Genomic DNA, 19,867 nt, shown 5'->3' with positions numbered 1-19,867 from the left:
GTGACATTGTGTTTTGAAAAGTTGCTTACACTATGAGTGAGTCCAGTAGTAATACCAGGGCGCTCTATCTTGTAATGAAAAGCGAGTTCCTGTCAACTTCAGAAATCTATAAAAGCGAGCTAATTAAGATCACCATCATATGATTCATATATGAAGCCTCTGTTCATTACAGGTGGACTATTCTAGGGTTTACAAAATCTTATGGTTATCACACAGTTATCGCGATTATGACGTACGGTAACCTTATCAGTTTTTGAAACCACAATATACCTTACGATATCCGTGCTGTTATCACGATAAACATCAAACTATAAGGTGATGGTAAGCCCATCCAAAACGGTTTGATAAATTCTAGCCTATTTATGGTCCAACTAGTATGAATCCTCTTTTCTTTCTTTTCAATCTTGTGTTTCTCCTTAATCTGCGCCCTTCTGTATTGAAACTTCGGTTATTGTACATTTATTTTGTTGTCTAATCTACCTGGAGTATACTCACATGTACTAGCCAAAACCAACTTATTTTGTTGAGTAATTATCTCAGCTTATACTAGCTAGCCAAAAGCAAATTCATGACTCTTATCCATGCTTTATTTATTGCATCACCCGATCTTGTTAGCATAAAATTCATTTTCAGCTGATGTTGGAGTGTCCCAGCTCTCCTTTTCTCTTATGTCTAGACTTTAGAGTGCTTTATTATTTCATTTCCTTTTTTTTCTTACTGGAGTGTCTCTTTTCCAAAACACGGCAGACCTTATTTGGATAGCGAATTCGAGTCATCATGACCTATAAAGTCAAATGCAAATATAGCCAAAACCAACTTTATGGCATGATAGACATGTATACAACACAACAAGTATAGTAGTATTACGTACTTAAAAAAAATCTAAACAACAAAGGAAAAAAACAAAGAAAGGAAGTGATTTTTAGCGTAGCTGTGTTTGTAGCGTAATTGCGTAAAGTCCTTTCAATTTTGCTATATCTCACTCGAAAGATTTTTTCTTATCTCTCACTCGATTTTCTCACTCAAATTTACAGTGTATTTTCTTGTAAGTTACAGTGTAATTTATGAAACTTACACTGTAACTTTTGTAAGTTACACTGTAATTTTTGAATCTTCACATGTAAATTTTAAATTTTGTATTGGATTTGGTCTTTTTCTTGAGGATATGGTAATTTAATGTTCATTATGGTGTTTCTTAATTGCTTTTTGCTTTTTATTATATCTATCGGATTTTAATACAAAGATTAAAAATCTGTGTGATACGATTATAAAAATCTTTCGAAAGATGTATAGGTACTCCCAAGCCCTTTTAAGAAAGTTTTTCAAGACAAAAGTTTTTGGATGAAAGGTAGTTATAGGGAAAAAGGAATGTGCGTTTATGTTTATTTGCATTGCTTATTAGCAACCAAAAACTAATCTATAAGTAAATCTTTTATATACGTGCGCTTAATAATTCAAAAGCAAATTCATGTAAAATAAAATGCGATGAAGAAACTTTAAAAAGTTATCAAATTTAGATTTTATTAAATTTTAGTTTACAAGAGCGCTACGATGAAGGCTTTAAAAAGATGGGAAAATAAAACCTTTGACCTTTCTGGACTTCACCAAACAGCTCACGCTTTCGGCTTCGTGCCGTCTCGTCCCGTGCTACTGCTACCCCCTCCTGACCCCACCCGCCACTCCACGCTCCCTTCTCCTCCCCTTCCCGTGACACACAGTCCCCACTCCACCGCCTCCGTATAAGTATCCCTTCCTTACCGCCGGCCAGCCACAGCCACCGCCTCCCCCACCCCACCCCGATCCCCTCCCCGCCGTACGGGCGCAGAAGGAACCCGTCTTCTAGAAGGAGGAGGAGGGCTACCTCTCTCTCTCTCTCTTCTGCCATGGGGAGCTTCGCGAGGAAGGAGCACCAGTTCCTCGCCGAGCTTGGCCTCGCGCCGCGGAACCCCGGGTCCTTCGCCTGCGGCGCCTGGGGCGGCTCGGGCCCCGTCGTCACGTCCACCAACCCGACGAACAACCAGGCGCGTCTCCCCCCACACGATCCGCTCGGTTCTAGGCGCTCGATTTGGTTTGGGCCGCCCTGGCATTTTTGGGGTGTGTGTGATTGTGGTGGATTTTGATGGGGGATTTTTTTTTGGGTGTTTTGTGGTTTAGGTCATCGCGGAGGTCGTGGAGGCGTCCGCGCGTGAGTACGAGGAGGGCATGCGCGCCTGCTACGATGCCGCCAAGACCTGGATGGCGGTGAGTTTCACTTGACTTGCTGTGTTGGAGTGCTGATATCAATTCGTTCGGATGATGAAGTGCTCGTACTATGCTCTTGTGTGTCATTTGCTATTTTCTGCTGCGTGAGAGATCTGACTGTGTGGAAACCAGCAATTGTGCAATTCGAAACGTTGCGATATTATTTGTTTGGAAATGCTGCCTCAAAACCCTGTAACTTGGGTGTTTTGGGGGTTTCAGCTTTTGGTTACAGCCTTACAGGAATCTGAGTCTGCTATAGCGCTCTAATGCAGCAAACAGTGTTCGGTACTGTACCTAATTTACTGTACATGATAATCATTACTGTAGCGAAAGTGATGTAACAACTCACCTTTACCATTAGTCCGTTAATAAACGACAAGGATCAAGGGCTAATTCCTGGTACTATAGCCCTATGCCGTAGCATGGTGCTACATCAGAGGATCTCCTTCCTTTGAGAAGGTGGTATGGACTCGTTATATGATTCAGGAACACCAAAAATCTGATATAAAATGGGAAATGGCAAAGTAACAGTATGTCCGATGTTAAAATGCTGATAAAGTAGAGACTGTGTGCAATGTGCACACTACGATTTCATATTTCATACATGTTTTAATTTATAAGATTGTGATATCAAAATTTAATTAAAATACACATGTATGTATAAGCACACTATGATGTATAGAAGCTAGCAGCACTGTTATGATGCAAAAATTCAAATATGTGGAAGAAGCGCAGCTGAGATCCCTTTTTTTAAGTTATTTTATTGTAAAACTACTAACAGTTACATATTAATATGTCCAGATTCCAGCTCCAAAGCGAGGAGAAATTGTTAGGCAAATTGGTGATGCATTGAGAGCAAAGCTCCATCACCTGGGCAGGCTTGTGTCACTTGAGATGGGGAAAATTCTTCCTGAAGGGATTGGAGAGGTTCAGGTAGGTATAATTGCCGCCAGTTCTTCCACTCAGAGCTTCATTGTTTTTTGCACTCAGGATAGGAAATGACCACTATATTGTGTTTCTTCAGAATATTCAGTGATTTATCTTTAGAACATTAATGGTGTGCTCATCACGAATGCTTCATTATCATCAATACCTTGCCTGCTAGAATTACCAACTTAGCCCCTAACATGATATGCAGTTGTGTTTCCTTTTCTCTCTGTTAATCATCTTTCTGCCAATCGAATGTCTTGCCTAAGAATTTGGCCATTATTGAGATAATTTCATGATCGAATATTTAACTGCGACTATTGATTCTCCACCATGAAGGCATGATTATGTTGACATAAATGTAACCTCTGTTTTGTAGGAAATCATTGACATGTGTGATTATGCTGTGGGCCTAAGTCGCCAGCTAAATGGGTCCATCATACCATCTGAACGTAAGCCCATTCTCCCTTTCCTAATTTATATCTGATGCCCGCTTCAAAGTATGATAACAGCAGATACTTCTGATCATATTTTCTCTATTTGGTTGAGATACAAATATTATTATATCTTAATTCTGTCTGAAAAAGAATACCTCAATTGATTTAGGTTTCCAGGTTTTCTAATGAAATTAGTACTTCATTAGAATAAGCAATTTTACTCCATTATTACTAATTCGCTCTCTGGATTATTTCATGTTAAGTGATTCTCCATTTCACTAATTTGAACACACAATATACTTGCCATTCTAGTTTACTGTTCTATACAAAATCCTGTCCCTTGACATGCCATACCACCATTACTTATCAAAATGTGCCATCACACGATTTTCTGTAGTAATGATAAGATATTCGCTGATTGTCCGTTAGACAGCAATATTTTACAGAGTTATGCCCAAATTATCACCATTGGTTTTTGTGGTTAGGATAGAAGGTTGAGCCATGGCGTTCTCAATTGTAGTAATGTTGCCATTTATTCATACTTATGGGATTGTAAAATTCATCAATGCTCTGTTTGATAAGTATACTGGAAGATTTTCTAATGCTGTCTTCTACTTTTTTTCAGGCCCGAATCATATGATGATGGAGGTAGGCACAAACCAGTTCTTTTAACTCCAGATTTACTTTCTCTGTTTCTCATGTGGAAGAAAGCTAATCCCTAAAGCTCATTCAAATAGGTGTGGAATCCTCTTGGAGTTGTTGGTGTTATCACAGCATTCAATTTTCCTTGTGCTGTGCTGGGTAAGTGTCTTCTCTTAGAATATCATTAGTGAAATCAACTTAGTGCATTGCAATTCCCTGTTATTTACCCCTACATACTCTTGATCTATCAAATGCAAAATTGACAAGAACTTGACCTATTGAAAATTAACTGTTATAATCCAATGAGTAGCCGTGTCCATATAATAGGATCTTCAAGGTGTCAATTTAGCCGCTTACTCTTTTGTTTATGATATACATGATATGTTGCATGTTTATGCTATAATCTTTTGAATGCTATGGTGCTGGCGACCTTTATCACATGCTCAAATTCTTGTAATCCTTAACAGCGACTAATACATCAATTATTTCCTTTTTGTCATATTTTAGGTTGGAATGCCTGCATAGCTTTGGTATGTGGAAACTGTGTTGTCTGGTAAGAATGATTTCCTTTCTCCATAAACTGAAAGTACTGTCCTACTACATGTTATCAGTACTGTAACTTTCTTTACTTATATTATGGATGAGAGTATGCTCTTAAGTTGTATTCTCTGAACATTTCAATAGATCATTAGCTTAGTGTTCCAGATTATAATAATTTCGTAATGTTCATTAAACTGGTGAAGGTCCATTATATCTATTGCATTTTCCTTGCATGAACTGTCTTGGAACTGTCCTTTTTTTGTAACTAATTTCTAAACAATTGCAGGAAAGGTGCTCCAACTACTCCGTTGATCACTATTGCAATGACTAAAATAGTTGCCAGTGTATTGGAGAGGAACAACTTGCCAGGCTCAATTTTTACAGCATTCTGTGGTGGTGCTGACATTGGCCAAGCAATTTCTCTTGACACAAGGATACCCTTGGTTTCATTCACAGGAAGCACAAAGGTATATACTACAGTAAACTGCTACCTATGTCATCTATGCATATTTCCTAATCGATCCATTTTGATATAATGACCTCCATCACATCTCCAATTTCTATTTCCTTTTGAGGTCCTTTTTTAATTCTGAGCAGCTTTTTCAAGCATTTGATAATTATATATCATTGAACTGTGCTGATCTACTGCAAAATTTGTAACACTGATTGCTCAATGCAGGTTGGTCTAATGGTTCAGCAGCAAGTGAATGCAAGATTTGGCAAATGCCTTCTTGAACTTAGTGGGAACAATGCCATTATTGTAATGGATGATGCAGACATTCAGCTAGCTGTCCGTTCAGTGTTGTTTGCTGCTGTTGGAACAGCAGGACAACGCTGCACTACATGTCGTAGGCTGGTAAGATAGGTTTTTCTTATCTGCCCCAATGGCTGGTGTATGAGTAGTCTAAATGCTTTTGTTTTGTTAACACAGCTTCTTCACGAAAGCATATACCGAACATTTCTTGATCAACTTGTTGAGGTTTATAAACAAGTCCGAATTGGGGATCCTTTGGAGAATGGTACGTTACTGGGGCCATTGCACACTCCTGCTTCAAGAGACGCCTTCTTGAAAGGCATCCAAACCATCAGATCTCAGGTGATATTATTGATGCAACAACATTTGCTTGTGCATCAATGTCTGTTTGCATTATATTAAACAATCTTTACATCTTCAATACTTAAAATGCTTAAGTTGGTAGTGTTGATGGCCTTTCTACTCCTCCCTATAATCTAAATAATTCTTAATATGTTAGCAGTCAAAGTTTTCTTAATTTGTTGGCAGTAGTCAAAGTTAAAGATGTTTGATTGCATGCTTTCTACAAAATTGTATTTCTGAATGTATGGAGTTTATTATTCCCTGAATTCTGAATCTTGAATGTACATCTTAAAATGCTGTGCTACTGGAAGTTGTTAGTTCAGTATGTTTAACTAGAATCAATCTCATTACATCACATAGGCACATTGCTGTGAATCTATTAGAGCGAAACCATTTAGCATTTACCTGTGGCCTTGAATTGGTTGGTGATTTTCTGTAAGCAGTAATTTGACTGACATCCTAATTTGCAGGGGGGAAAAATTCTTTATGGAGGATCTGCAATTGAATCTGAGGGAAACTTTGTTCAGCCAACAATTGTGGAAATTTCACCCTCTGCACCGGTTGTGAGAGAAGAACTCTTTGGTCCTGTTCTTTATGTGATGAAAGTTCAGGTATAAAAGATTCAATTACTTTGCTTTTATGTTATTGATCTGTAATGTTTGGTGTCAGTTGTATAGTGTTGGACCAGATCATTATCATTTACACTACTTTTCGTGGTCATTACCTGCAGAATCTGAAGGAAGCAGTTGAAATCAACAATTCTGTTCCTCAAGGATTGAGCAGTTCTATATTTACAAAGAGACCAGATATTATTTTCAAGTGGATTGGGTAAGTGTCAGTTCAACCACCTAGAAAGTAGCCCCCTTGCAGCTAAGCTTGATTGTTATAAATAGAAATCAAGGCTCACTTTGGCACTAATGGATCTCCATCCTCCTGCTCATATGTAGCATTGTGTTTCCTGATGTCCTAAACTTGTTTTGGTGAAGGTATCAGACTTGTTTGCTTTTACTTTAATCTCATTGTTTCCCTGTTTATTGAATCACACTGAAATATTATTCAAGTTTAACAGTTCAAATATACTTAGGCTTTTAGACCCTTTTTCCGTTATGTGCATTATATGCATTATTAGTGTATTAAATTCTTTTTTAAGATGATATTTGATGTCCATATATATTGACACCTAAAAAGAATCATAAAGCGATTTAACACTACTGAATCCCCGCTATGTGTCATGACTAAATCATTGACCATATTCCTGTGTTGTGAAATCCCCCATATAATAAACCCTCTTCCGAGGACAGCTGCATGCCTACACCTTTCTTTTACACGCTCTCAGATTTCTTTTACTGCCATGCCCCATAAGACATGAAATGACTATGGTAGTGATGTTCTTGCTCTTCTTGCTGTACAGGCCTCATGGTAGTGACTGTGGCATTGTTAATGTAAATATTCCCACAAATGGTGCTGAAATTGGTGGAGCTTTTGGTGGAGAAAAAGCTACTGGTGGTGGACGAGAAGCAGGGAGTGATTCGTGGAAGCAGTACATGAGGAGGGCCACTTGGTAAGTAGACAAATTTTGATTCAAGTATGCAAGCTATACCTTGATCAATTGGTAAAATTCCTAGTTCCTTTTGCACTTTTCCCAAGTTGTCGTTTGCAACAGCAGTAACTGAATATTTACTGAAATGTAAACTGTTCACTCCCATTGGTGAGTGGTGACCTTGGCTTGGCATGATGGCTTCCTTAGAGACTCTAGTACACTACAATGATTAGCAAAGAGTAAAGTCCATCACCGGTCCTTAAACTTGTACCGCTGTATCATCCCGGTCCCTAAACTCGCAAATCGACCGTTCAAGTCCTCAAACTTGTTCGACTGTGTCATCCTAGTCTCTAAACTTGTAGATCACTCGTTTAGGTCCTCCAACTTATTCAGTTGTGTCACCCCGGTCCCTAAACAGGACGGTCTAAAAACTTTATATCAAAAAATAATTCATAACTTTTTCATGTGAACTCTGAAGACAAACTTTATATCAAAATTGTAGCTCTCGACGCGACCTACAACTTTGTAGTTGAAAAGTTTTTGAATTAAAACTGTTTAGGGTCCCAAAATATTGTTGCATGTTTATAGATTTTGAAATTTTAATTTTAAAATTACATTTTGGGACAAAAAATGACTTTAAATAAAAAAAATTCAACTACAAAGTTGTAGATCGCGTCGAGGGCTACAAGTTTGATATAAAGTTTGTCTTCATTAGAATTCATATGAAAAAGTTATGAATTATTTTTAAATATAAAGTCTTTAGACCATCCTATTTGACCCAGATGATATTCAAATCCAAGTTTAGGGACCGGGGTGACACAACCGAACAAGTTGGAGGACCTAAATGAGTGATCTGCAAGTTTAGGGACCGGGATGACATAGTCGAACAAGTTTGAGGACCTGAACGGTCAGTTTGCGAGTTTAGGGACCGGGATGACACAACGGTACAAGTTTAGGGACCGGTGATGGACTTTACTCATTAGCAAACAAGGGGAACAAATAATTGTTGATAAATTACTGTAATGAAGTTATCATCTGTTGGAGTCTGTGTAAGCCTGTAAAATTGAAGTCCCTAAGGTGGTGTTTGGCAAGGAGGGACTAAACTTTAGTCCCTCTCACAAAAAATTTAGTCCCTATGGGAGGGACTTTTGCTTTTGTGAGAGGGACTAAAGTTTAGTTAGGGACTAATTTTTTTGTGAGAGGGACTAAAGTTTAGTTAGGGACTAAGGTGGTGTTTGGATCCAGGGACTTAACTTTAGTCTCTATATTTAGACACTAATTTAGAGTATTAAATATAGACTACTTACAAAATTAATTATATAAATGAAAGCAAATTTGCGAGACAAAATTTTTAAGCCTAATTAATCTATAATTAGAGAATGTTTACTGTAGCATCACATAGGCTAATCATAGATTAATTAGGCTCAATAGATTCGTCTCGCGAATTAGTCCAAGATTATGGATGGGTTTTATTAATAGTCTACGTTTAATATTTATAATTAGTGCAAACATTCGATGTGATAGTGACTTAAAAGTTTTAGTCCCATCTAAACAGGGTCTAATTTTTTTGTGAGAGGGACTAAAGTTTAGTCCCTCTTTCCCAAACACCACCTAACTCTGTATCAAACTGCACGGAGAATAATTTACATAACCGGGATCCAGCCACCACAGTACCTTCTTTTTTCACTGTGATTTTGAGTTTTGAAGTTTCTGGCTATTCTCTCATTGATGTTACGATGTACATAAAACTAATCTACATAAGGATGCTGTAACATTTCGGTTGTGTAGACACCATTACGCCATAGAAATGTTGTCAGAATATCATCTCTGCCACCGCCCACCGGGCTATTCCATGTCATCCATTGTGATCATTCTGACCTGGGATAGCACTTTTACCCAAAAGGCCTTGGGAGTACCATCATACAAATAGAAGCTTAGAATGCCATGAAGCAATAAATTCAAATAGAACTACACATATATATTACTCTATTATTAGCACTGAGAAAACCATTTGATTTGCTCTGCCATATTTTTCAATGGGTATTTGCGACGTCCCAAAACTCTGTGAAGCATAGGGATCACAATATCTTATGTATAGATGTTCCCAATGAAAGGCTTATCCTATGTACATTGAATTCTAGTTCCTTGAGATGTGAACCATGCCATGAAGATAATTACTGCAAGAGTAGCTTCTGTTGCAAGATATTCAGGGCAATAATTCTAGTGTGTGTTCACCATGCTCGAAATACTTTGCATAGATAATTCTTTATGTTATAGTTATGCATTTCCTGCACACTAATTCTCAATCCAAATTTCTGCAGTACGATCAACTATGGAAGCGAGCTGCCTCTAGCACAAGGAATAAATTTTGGCTAGTTCGGTGGTCAAGATCGGCTGATGAACATGTTAAGCTTCATCGACAGACTTCAGGAATTTCTACTGGCGTCAACTGAAAACCGAAACTTCAACGCAGCAGCATTGCTATGTGTGCATATAATAAGAGATGAGTCCAATATTAATGCATGTACTGCTCTTGCTATGATTAGCCGTCGGAGTTCGAGTCCAATAAACAGGGAAAAATTGCGTATTCCCTGATCGGTTGATATGTACCAACATTTCTGATGTAATCTTTAGAACGGTATCGGTTGAAAACTTGAAATGAACGAAAACGCGGTAAGAATACAAAATGGTGTGCAAACCTTCAGGCTAAATTTCACCGTCCCTAATAAGGCAAGTGGCTCTCAGAATTCATACTGAAAACAGATCAGTACACCAATGTCCACTTCCCTTTGAAGACAAACAGATTAGTACACCAATGATTCATGAACTGATGAACAGTCGAAAACAGATCTGCAGCCTTGTCTAAACTACTGTCCATCACTGGGTATTGCGGCTGAACTGCCCAACATGATCTTTTTCATTGATCTATAAATATATCATTATCTCCTACAATTTTATTCGGCGTGCATACATGGTAGTACATCACTATCAACCTGTAAACAACAAACAAATTTGACTAAATAACACCGAGTATGGTGCAGTTTATGCCCTAATCACAAGCTCATATACATTGCTATTGTTCTCTCTGCTGAGGCGTTTTAGCCCCTCAAAACTTCTTCGGCTTCCCAAAAAATCAATTCTTTTGAATGTTACAAAACCTCTTTCTGCTGATTCAGTACTTGCGTACAGCGAGCGAAGTCGATCAGCATGTCGTGAATCCGTTTGCAGGGCTACATTTATCTCATCGGAAGACATATTTTCCTTCACAAACGAGAAAGATAATTATGGGTTAGCTTACAAGCTAAACACAAAATCTAAGCCACTGTAAAAATTGGTCAAGAGTTCTGTCAGAAAGAGGCAGTATTGCACTCAATTCAACAAACTTAATAACAAGATACTGATTGTACCTGGTAGAAGTTGTAGATGTGATCAAGCACTTGTATGCGTGTGAAACCACCATTGCTGAAGAATGTCCTTGAGGAAGGTCCAAGCTCACCAAAACGATCAATGGGGAAGAGTACGGTAAGGAAGTGGTTCTTAAAGATCACTTCACTCTTCTCACTAAAGGAACAACACAAGCATATCAGAACAACAGTTAAAAAGAATTTGACCAAGATCAAGCATTGATTACCTTTCTCTTAGTGGGCGGGTGAAACTATCGCTTGACTGATCATCCTTGCCATCCCCATTCGCATCGAAGAAAGTAGTGCTTTGTTGCTCAAAGGCATCGTCTGACCATGAAAACTCCGTATAAATGCATGCGGACGTAGTTGGCTCAGATACGGTCCAACAGATTGATTCCATAAGTTTCACAGGCGTGATTGGATGGATTGGTACTTCACATGACTGGCTTAAAACCATAATTTAGACATTTTATCAAAAACTTTATATAATATAGAAGAACCAAATAATTCTACAAAAGTACTAGGTTTTTATACATTATATGTACACAATTGTGTAATAAGGGACTACAGATAATGAAATGTGTCCTGATTGTGTTCTAGTTCCTGGTTCATAGTTTCATACACATGCCAAGATGAATTTCATGGCATTGTATTACAGAAACAAGTCCAAAAACACAAGGCAGATGCGCTGGTACGGAATTATGTCCCATTAATCCAAGGAACCTTTTTCGTTTGGAAAAATAAATGTTGCAGTGATGCTGGAAATATAAACGCAACTAGGAACCTGCAGGTTCTCAAATCTAGAAATGAAGAGGAAAAAAAAACTGCTCTGGTAGGTAAAACAACCCTTACCTGCATACGGCGAGCACGGCGATCTCGGACATTTTTCTTTGCTACTTCAACAAATTTTTGCCTCTCTTGATGAATTTCATCTATCTCCCCTTGGGTTGATGGTACTCCACTGGAGTTTGAATTGACAGAAGGAACATCCCCAATTTTTCTATTCTAAAACAGTAGACAATACAAGGTCAACACAATACCACATTTGTAATCATCCAAGAATGAATTAAAGAGTCAAATGTGGAAAAATGAACATATCACAAACATAAATTGACATTTGTACAGTTGTAAGGAATCTAAACATAAATAATAAGAACTGTACAGTTGTACTATTCAAGAAACGGTAAAAATTGACAGAACCATTATTTCCCATCTACGTGGACCAGTCTTCTCTGCTCTTCACTAAATACATTACAGGAGGGTAGCTGCCCATCTCTATCTGTTCTTTATTTCAGGAACGTTTTATGAAGATAGAGGATTGCTCATGTAATATGTCAGGTAACATTTACTGTCTTTTCGTTTCCTTCCAGAGAAAAAAAGAGCGGGGAAGTACCCAAGAAAAAGATATCTACAGGAGAATTCCTAGTTCTAGGAGCTTGTGAGGTCTGAGAAAATCCATATTTTCCAAATCTCTTGAAAGGCAATTTTTTTTAGGAATACAAAATGTATACTGGATGAGAGGATAATTGATTAAGGTACATGTATAGCATGTCATACCTCTTGAAATGTCTGGGCATTTTCAAGAATCGTGGCAACCTGCCTAGCCAGGTCCGAAGACAAATGGACAAGACGCTGCAAACCTTTTTCCTTTGCGGTTTTCAATATCCAAAGTGGCTGACAAATTAAATGCAGAAAATGTTAATACAAGCAAAATCTGCCAAACTTCATTAGAAGTTTAGAACCAAAGGCAACATGCTTACAGTTACAATGTTGTCTGAATGACCAACATATCTCTTGACAGAAGCGTCCTCACACACAACATATGTCGCATGACAGCCAATAAACCAGTGGTCCAACAATTTTGCACCTTCTCTAGTAGCAGCATCAGATACCTGTAGACAAGATGCATTTTATGTAAACGTAGCCATGCAGTTCACCAAGAGATGTCTTGTTGTATTGATGGGCAAAGGGGAAGGTATGGAAAATAAAAATTATCCTTGTCAACTAAAGAAATTCAGAGGGAAACAATCGCATCAAACGATCTAACTTGCATTGCTCTTAACACGATGCTTAGCAAAACTTTGATCCACATGATGCTCTGCTACAACGTTCCATCGTGAGAAATGTCCTGAAGTCCTATTTTGCTGTCCGAAAGCTATACTTGGAAGGCCAACCATAATAAAATCCAGCAGCAAGAGCGGGGCATACCTTCTTCCTCATTTCACCAGATATCCCAGGGTCAATGTAGATCGAGTCGTTTGTAAAGAGAAATTCATCATGGTCATGTTCTTTTCTAGATGTCTGAAGCCGATGCTTTTCGGTCGTGTCTGAAAATGTTTTTTCCTGAAACATCATCGGTGGAAGGCAAGAATTCCCACTAACAGGAGCGCCGACAAGCCGGTTGAACTCCCCGAGTGGCATTCCATTCTCCCCAATGTTCTTGATGCTATATAACGATTCATCCAACCTCACTGCGATAGAAACAACCGTAACATGAACACGATGCCGCCACAATTCACTGGAAACAGAAGAGGATGGCACTCGTCTTACTGCTCCTCCGCACGCAATCCACAAGCCAACCAAGTGTTACAACAAAGAGGCCATTCTTCGCGCCATGCTTGACCGCGTGCTCAAACTTGCGGCCGGCGAAGCTGTGCTGCGCGCTAAGGAAAAGCATATGCCGTCCTGAATTTGACAAACAAAAACAGCAGGAGACCCAAGAGAAGAGATAACAAGCTACCATAATCCATGATCTTTGCAAGGATATCTGAACCACTAGGTGGGTGCACTTGGGATGCAGGCTCCCGCTGTACTCGCCTCCCATCCTCTCAGTCGCCTCCTTCACCTGAGTCCTCGCCTCTGCACACAACACAAATCCCCAACCACCAAGAACACACACAAAAAAAAAGAAGCGCACCTCATCAATACTACAGCAGAGATTTCACCATTTTGGGCCAAAAAAAAATCAAGAAGCAAAAAAGCAACGCACCTTTGGATAGCCCGGTGACGCAGATGACCAATCCGGCGAAGGGGCCATCGGGCAGCGGCCTCCGGTCGCCGCCGCCGCCATGTCCGCCGCGCGAGAAGGAGGAGGAGGAAGCGGCGGAGGCGGAGGAAGGCTGCATCCCGGGGAGGACGAGCCTGGAGCAACCCCTGCTCACGACCACCTCCACCCCGCTACGCGACATGGCGCCCCGTCTGCGGCGGCAGGCAGGGGCATGTGAGCGATGCGAAGCGAGCGAAAAAGAAAAGAAGAGGAAGGCGAGGCGGTTTCGTGAGGAGGGGAGAAAGGGGAGGAGGGGGTCGTCGGATCCGGTGGTGCTTTCGAGGGAGACGAGAGGAGAGGAGGAGTTAATGATGGCGACGCGGTGGGCTTCCCTTCTCGTTCTTCTTCGTCTCCGCTAGGTTGGGGGGGTCCTCGATTAGGGGATCCATGGCGGCGACATGGCAGATTTGGCAACGACGACGAGGTGACCGTTGGGAACTTCGGATAGCCTGATTTTTCTTAGTATTCTTTTTTTTTAATTTCTTTTTCTCTCTAATTTAATGGTGGTCAGTATTAGTGGGGGACCTAATGAACTAATGGCAGCCAGTAGAGATGATATTAGTGTTAATCTGAGCATTAGGTGGACAGTTGGCTGGTTGTATAATTGTATAGTTATTTTTTCTTTACCATGATGCAATTAATTGTAGTTGCTCACAATATCTTTACACTTATCAATTAGTTCGAGCATCATTATCTAGAACTCCGAGTGATTTATTTTTGTAGAGAAAATCTAACCAGCTGGGTTATGTTTATTTCACGACTTGTAGGTTGTATCTATACGTTTTCAACGTTTGTGATGGAGATAGTGAGCTGGTACGTGGTTGTCTACTGTATTTTGCTGTCTTTCCTTTTTGTTGTTGGGCTGATGAGTGGTGTACTTGTACTTTCTTTCTTGCTCATTGCTCGTATTGAATACGAGAAGTTGACAGTGGTGTTATACTATTAAGAACTTCTCAAAAAGTCAATTAACATACTAGTACGTGTTAGACAATACGCAACTGCAAAGAAATATCTGAAATGGAAAAAAATCGTGTGTACTTAAAAAAGTACATTTCATAAAAATGTGTGCCCTCAAAAGCACAGAGATATTTGTTGTACATTGTAAATAAGTTATTTTATCCTTTTTAAAGCTCATTTCTTTTCCTTTTACATTATGAACTATCACAGACATGCTATCCAGGTTATTAAAAGGTGTAATTTTACGAAAACTTTCTATATATAGGTTTCATGTAATTGTTTTTTAAAAACGTTTTTTCAAATTATAATAGTTAATTAATTCATTTGTGCCCTCAAATATTACCATAAAATCAGATAATCTAGCATCATTCAGATTAATCAAACTGGGACTAAGTATGGGTATGATCGTGTTCTTTTTTCCTATGTGCTATGCAACTATAAATCTTCTACAAATTCATTTGAAGTGCACAATTGTACAAACCCAAATATGTGCATGCACCTCCCATACATATAAAACCTTCCAATTGACCATTTTTATATAAACATTCATATAATACACACCCACTTGACAATTCTCACATCCACAGGCCCCCTTTCATGCCTCACCTTGCCAAAAACCACCTTAAATCTACACCAATTGTTTTTTTTTCACTTCTTATACAGAGTAGAAAGAGAGTAACGTATTACACAACACCATAGCTTCTTAATATTAGGTGAGCTATTTATTATTTTCATTTCTATTTTATGGAACTTTTGTGACGGTGGACAAATTATAAAACACCACGTGGTTCAATCAGTTGTACGGAGAATTTTAGACCACCACTTATTTTCCTTTTTTTCTCTGATTATTATTAATTGTAGCAATATTTAGGTTTCACTACTAAACCAAATCTTCATGACATAGGCATGTATTTTAGATGCACGGACTCGAGTTATGGGGCTTGTTTGGAATGAATGAGATGTCATATATTAGCATATCTCGCATGAATATTGTAAAACACGAGAATTTGAAAGATTAATTGTTTAGATACCTCAGAAAAAAATAACACATGAACTTGGATGGATTTTAGAGAGAGAGAGAGAGAGAGAGAGAAACCAAGATGTATTAGGCTTCTCAAAGGAAAATTAAAATGAGGTATAAGTATGCAATCCAAGAATCTAGCAACTTTCAATCCAACATCCCAAACAACCTAGTTAGAAAAACTACTACGAAAATACTCCAATTGAAAGGAGCCCTGACATATGATTCTGAAACACAATGCAAGAATAGAATGTTCATGTGTTTCAGAATCCTATATGATTCTAAAGCACATAAATATTAGAGTTGGTTCATTTGGATGGTTTGCAAGAAATAAATACAACAATTTTGAACAACTTGCTTGTGCTAAAAAGAGAAATTAGAGAAATAAATGGAGAGAGTGCATTAGAATTATCTCTACTACTATAAAAGTACAATCATCTTTATCCCCCCCCACTCCCCCTCGCACGTAGCACACGCTAAAAAAAAGGAAAACATTTGTTGCACGCTAAAAAAATCGTTAGAGAAAAGAAATGGTTGCTACACGCTAAATGAATAGAAAAAAAGAGGAAAAGTGATTGGATAAAAAAAGCTCACTGCTTTATGCTAGATTGTCTTAGCCCATTGCAATGCATAGGTATGTTACTAGTCAAAGGGAAAAAAACAAACATAAGGTTTGAGCTCATGTTAATTTTCCTATAGAATTGGGGTTTGTTCCAAAGGATCTCATAAGAAATGTTTCTTGGATCTAAAGGAGACGTGTCAAGGAGGTATATGCCTCCCGGGATAGAAGAAAACAAACCACTTGCTTTTAGTACAGTTTCACAGCAAAGATGCAGCTAAGGTCACATGCCCTGTTGAGTGCACCATGACCACCGAAGCATCCACCAATCTGCACTTCTGCAGTGCAGAAAGTGCCATTCACCTTGCCTTTGGAGAAAGACTGCCACTGAACGACACCCTCGACCACTGCTCGTGGTTGACCGTAAAGTGGCACCAACAGCAGCTGGATCACAAGCCATCTGAACAGCTGGGGCACCTTCCATGGTTTCTATCCAAGAGATTATAAATGCGAGGAGCTGGACATCTCTTGATGGGCCTGTTTCTTGGCTTCCGATGCCATCCGAAAGGTGCAAACGAACAAACGAGCGTGAATTATTGGTGGTTTGATGTTGTTTTCTCGCATAAATGGCCTGGCTGATACGAATCTCTGTTCTTCTTCTTCTTCAGTTCAGACTTCAGAAAATGGCACTGTCATGTGATTAATTGGGCATCAACTTCTGATGGAAAATAAAACTATATGACAGGTTACATGTGTACGAAGAAACAAAAATTGCACAAGTCCATTAGGGCCTGTTCGATTAATCCAAATATTCTGATACTCTGAGAAATCTAGTTAGTTCTATAAATTGCTAATCCTTTCAAGGGTTTGCACATTTGCAGCTTCAGACATATGGTCCAAACTAACTATTATATTAAATATATATATAATTTTCGTAATGGAACCCCAGTTCCAAATGGTGAACAGTCAAGTCATCTTTTGGTTCTCCCAATTTTCATGTTTGATTAGGCACATGAAAACAAATGCGTGCTCACCATGTCTGAACTCTGAACAGGATGTACATAGAGTATACATCCTAGTACATGATTGTTCATCCGATAACCTCGTGGCACTACATGATCAGAGCAGAATCTTCATCACGAGCAAAGGGAAATTTTGTTCCGAGTGAGCACTGAGCAGAGCAGCGTCTATTCTTTCTATGAGTTAAAAAAAAGTTACTAGTAACAGCCATGAGCATGAGCTCCCTTTACCTCTGTGGGCTGATGGTTTCTTGAATCTTGAAGCCTTTCGGTGGCTGCACTGAGCCGCCACTTGACTAATGGTCAGCAGCACACAGTGATACAGTAGCTCAGGCGAGTGCCGATCTGTGATCTCTTTGGTGATGAACTGATGAGAAATGCTTGCCCGCTAAAGCTGCATCATAATTTTGTTGACTCTAAACTCCCCCGGGCCCCAGCCAGAGAGGCACTTTGCATGCATCAACTGAGTAACTGCGCAAGCTAATGGAGGGTGTTGCAGGGTCGCTTGGTCCAGAGTTTGCGCCCCTAAAAACTACGGCGGTTTGGGTGTACCGAATCTGGAGCTTATGGGTATAGCTCTTCGTTCCAGGTGGACATGGTTGCAATGGACCTCCTCAAGCAAACCTTGGCAGGGGCTAGCCATTCCGGGGTCGCAAAAGGAAAGGAACTTCGTTGCAGCCTCTACCGTCTATCAATTAAGAGACGGACAAACTATCCTCTTCTGGGAAGATAGCTGGTTGCAAGAGGGTTGCATTCGGTCCTTTGCTCCGAACATCTATGATAAAATTCCACCATGCGTGCGCCGGCGTCGGACGGTGGCTGAGGCACTAACAGGTCGCCAATGGATCAAAGACATCCGAGGAGCACTTGGGATCCAACCTATTCTAGAATATCTAAAGCTTTGGTCGCTTGTCCAAATGGTGGATCTTGATCCTACTACTCCTGATTCAATCATCTGGAAATGGGAGAGTTCGGGCCAATACAGCTCAAAATCTGCCTATAAGGCCTTGTTTTTGGGTCGTGTCACCTTCCTTTCCACCCCAATTTGGAAGTCACTCGCTCCGCCTCGATGCCGCTTCTTCTTGTGGTTGGTCACAATGAATAGATGCTGGACCGTTGACCGTCTGCGCAGTCGAGGGTTGCCACACCCGGATCGCTGTGTTCTTTGCGATCAGCAGGAGGAAAGCATTGATCACATCTTGGTAGCATGCCCTGAATCGAGACAATTATGGTGGTGGACGCTTCAGGCGATAAGGAGTCTGAACTGATTACCTGTCAACGAGTCATCCTTCCACAATTGGCTCTGTGAGAGCCGAATGAAGATTGGGGAGCGGCATCGTCGAGGCTTCGACACTGTCATGATACTGGTGGCTTGGACAATTTGGAAGAAACGGAACAACCGAATCTTCAATCAACAACAAAGGTCTTGGACCGAAGTGGTGAAAGCAATGGCGGAGGAGGCCATGCTTTGAAAGTCGGCTAATCACGGGATCCCCGCTGTTTGGCCTTTATGAGGTCGTGGTAGCCAAATTTAGCGCGAGATATTCCTATAGTTTTCCATAGCGTCCTGTATTGGTCCCTTACTTGTTTTCCTTTTATCCTTGTAAATAACTTTTATTTCTCTTAATAGAAAAAAATGCGCTCCTTGCGTATTCCCGAAAACTGTGCATGGCATGCGATGTGAGCTCCAGATTTAGAATATGTGTTGTCCATGGAAGCACCTTCTGATCATGTCAAAAGAAACATCTATGATGTAAATAACTAGGTAAGACGATATTTATTCAGTCTGCAACTCTGCATATCTGAACTGAAGTACTGAAACTGAACAGTGCCTGGTGATCCAGATATCCAGTGATATGAACTAAATAAACAACCATGGTGCCATTCCTGTGCTCCACTGGAAGTAAGCCGAGTTGAAACACTTCATCAACTAGTGTTGATTATATACAATTCACTTTCAGTTTAGTGGAATCACAGATAACACATGGCCAAGTGCCGCTATTTTTTACGCTTTACGAAAGAGGGGAGAGCGGTTCTGAAGATTATCAACAGCACCTGACATTTGAGGCATGTGGTCTTGACAATTGACACTGTCTGAAACACTGAACGCAACAGACCAACAAACAAACCAGAACTGAACTGCTATCGACGCAATTATTTCCTCCCAGTCTGATGATTCCTCTGCAAATTGATTTACTTCGCACTCTTTTTTAGGGAACTCTGCTTCGCAAACTTGGTACCATGTTAAACAACGTCTGTGATCCGGAGGACGATAACAGTTGAAGCACCTACGAAACTCGAGCCGCCGCCGCCGGATCGTCGGCGGAGCTCCGGCGAGCGGCAGCCGCGGCCGCGGATTCTCGAGCAGGAGACAGAGAGGCCCCGTTCTTGCCATCTCGCCGACAAGTGGGACCCATCGACCCCGCACCAGAGAGGGG

The 19,867-nt window shown here is 40.0% G+C and overlaps 2 protein-coding genes across 2 annotated transcripts; one reads left to right on the top strand and one right to left on the bottom strand.

Moving 5' to 3' along the window:
* Nucleotides 1–1,683: 1,683 nt before the first annotated feature.
* LOC4347172 (aldehyde dehydrogenase family 7 member A1) lies at nt 1,684–10,134 on the top strand. Its single transcript, XM_015756349.2, has 14 exons — nt 1,684–2,021; nt 2,155–2,241; nt 3,043–3,174; nt 3,548–3,620; nt 4,231–4,253; nt 4,343–4,406; nt 4,755–4,800; nt 5,074–5,254; nt 5,467–5,643; nt 5,719–5,883; nt 6,354–6,494; nt 6,614–6,711; nt 7,295–7,444; nt 9,745–10,134. Exons 1-14 carry the CDS (start codon nt 1,884–1,886, stop codon nt 9,797–9,799), a joined length of 1,530 nt encoding a protein of 509 aa, XP_015611835.1. The 5' UTR covers nt 1,684–1,883; the 3' UTR covers nt 9,800–10,134.
* Nucleotides 10,135–10,310: 176 nt separating this feature from the next.
* Nucleotides 10,311–14,251, bottom strand: LOC4347171 (uncharacterized). Its single transcript, XM_015756348.3, has 10 exons — nt 13,817–14,251; nt 13,595–13,686; nt 13,378–13,480; nt 13,036–13,298; nt 12,588–12,719; nt 12,385–12,501; nt 11,680–11,832; nt 11,055–11,269; nt 10,831–10,984; nt 10,311–10,684 (listed from the first exon to the last, which is right to left on the bottom strand). The coding sequence occupies exons 1-10, from the start codon at nt 14,013–14,015 to the stop codon at nt 10,466–10,468; spliced, it is 1,647 nt and encodes a 548-aa protein (XP_015611834.1). The 5' UTR covers nt 14,016–14,251; the 3' UTR covers nt 10,311–10,465.
* Nucleotides 14,252–19,867: the final 5,616 nt, after the last annotated feature.

This window comes from Oryza sativa, chromosome 9, assembly GCF_034140825.1.
Source record: "Oryza sativa Japonica Group chromosome 9, ASM3414082v1".
NCBI lineage: Eukaryota > Viridiplantae > Streptophyta > Magnoliopsida > Poales > Poaceae > Oryza > Oryza sativa.
The sequence above is the reverse complement of the archived record's forward strand: the minus strand, read 5'-3'. Positions and strand labels throughout refer to the sequence as shown.

Excerpts from the sequence above, each read along its gene's own strand:
- LOC4347172 (XM_015756349.2), top strand. The coding sequence starts at position 1,884 with ATGGGGAGCTTCGCGAGGAAGGAGCACCAGTTCCTCGCCGAGCTTGGC. Across the intron at positions 4,254-4,342 it reads CGAATCATATGATGATGGAG|GTGTGGAATCCTCTTGGAGT; the intron begins GTAGGCACAAAC and ends TCATTCAAATAG. Across the intron at positions 5,884-6,353 it reads TCCAAACCATCAGATCTCAG|GGGGGAAAAATTCTTTATGG; the intron begins GTGATATTATTG and ends CCTAATTTGCAG.
- LOC4347171 (XM_015756348.3), bottom strand. The coding sequence starts at position 14,015 with ATGTCGCGTAGCGGGGTGGAGGTGGTCGTGAGCAGGGGTTGCTCCAGG. Across the intron at positions 13,481-13,594 it reads GCACCCACCTAGTGGTTCAG|AGCTTCGCCGGCCGCAAGTT; the intron begins ATATCCTTGCAA and ends AGCGCGCAGCAC. Across the intron at positions 10,685-10,830 it reads ACATCTACAACTTCTACCAG|GAAAATATGTCTTCCGATGA; the intron begins GTACAATCAGTA and ends TCGTTTGTGAAG.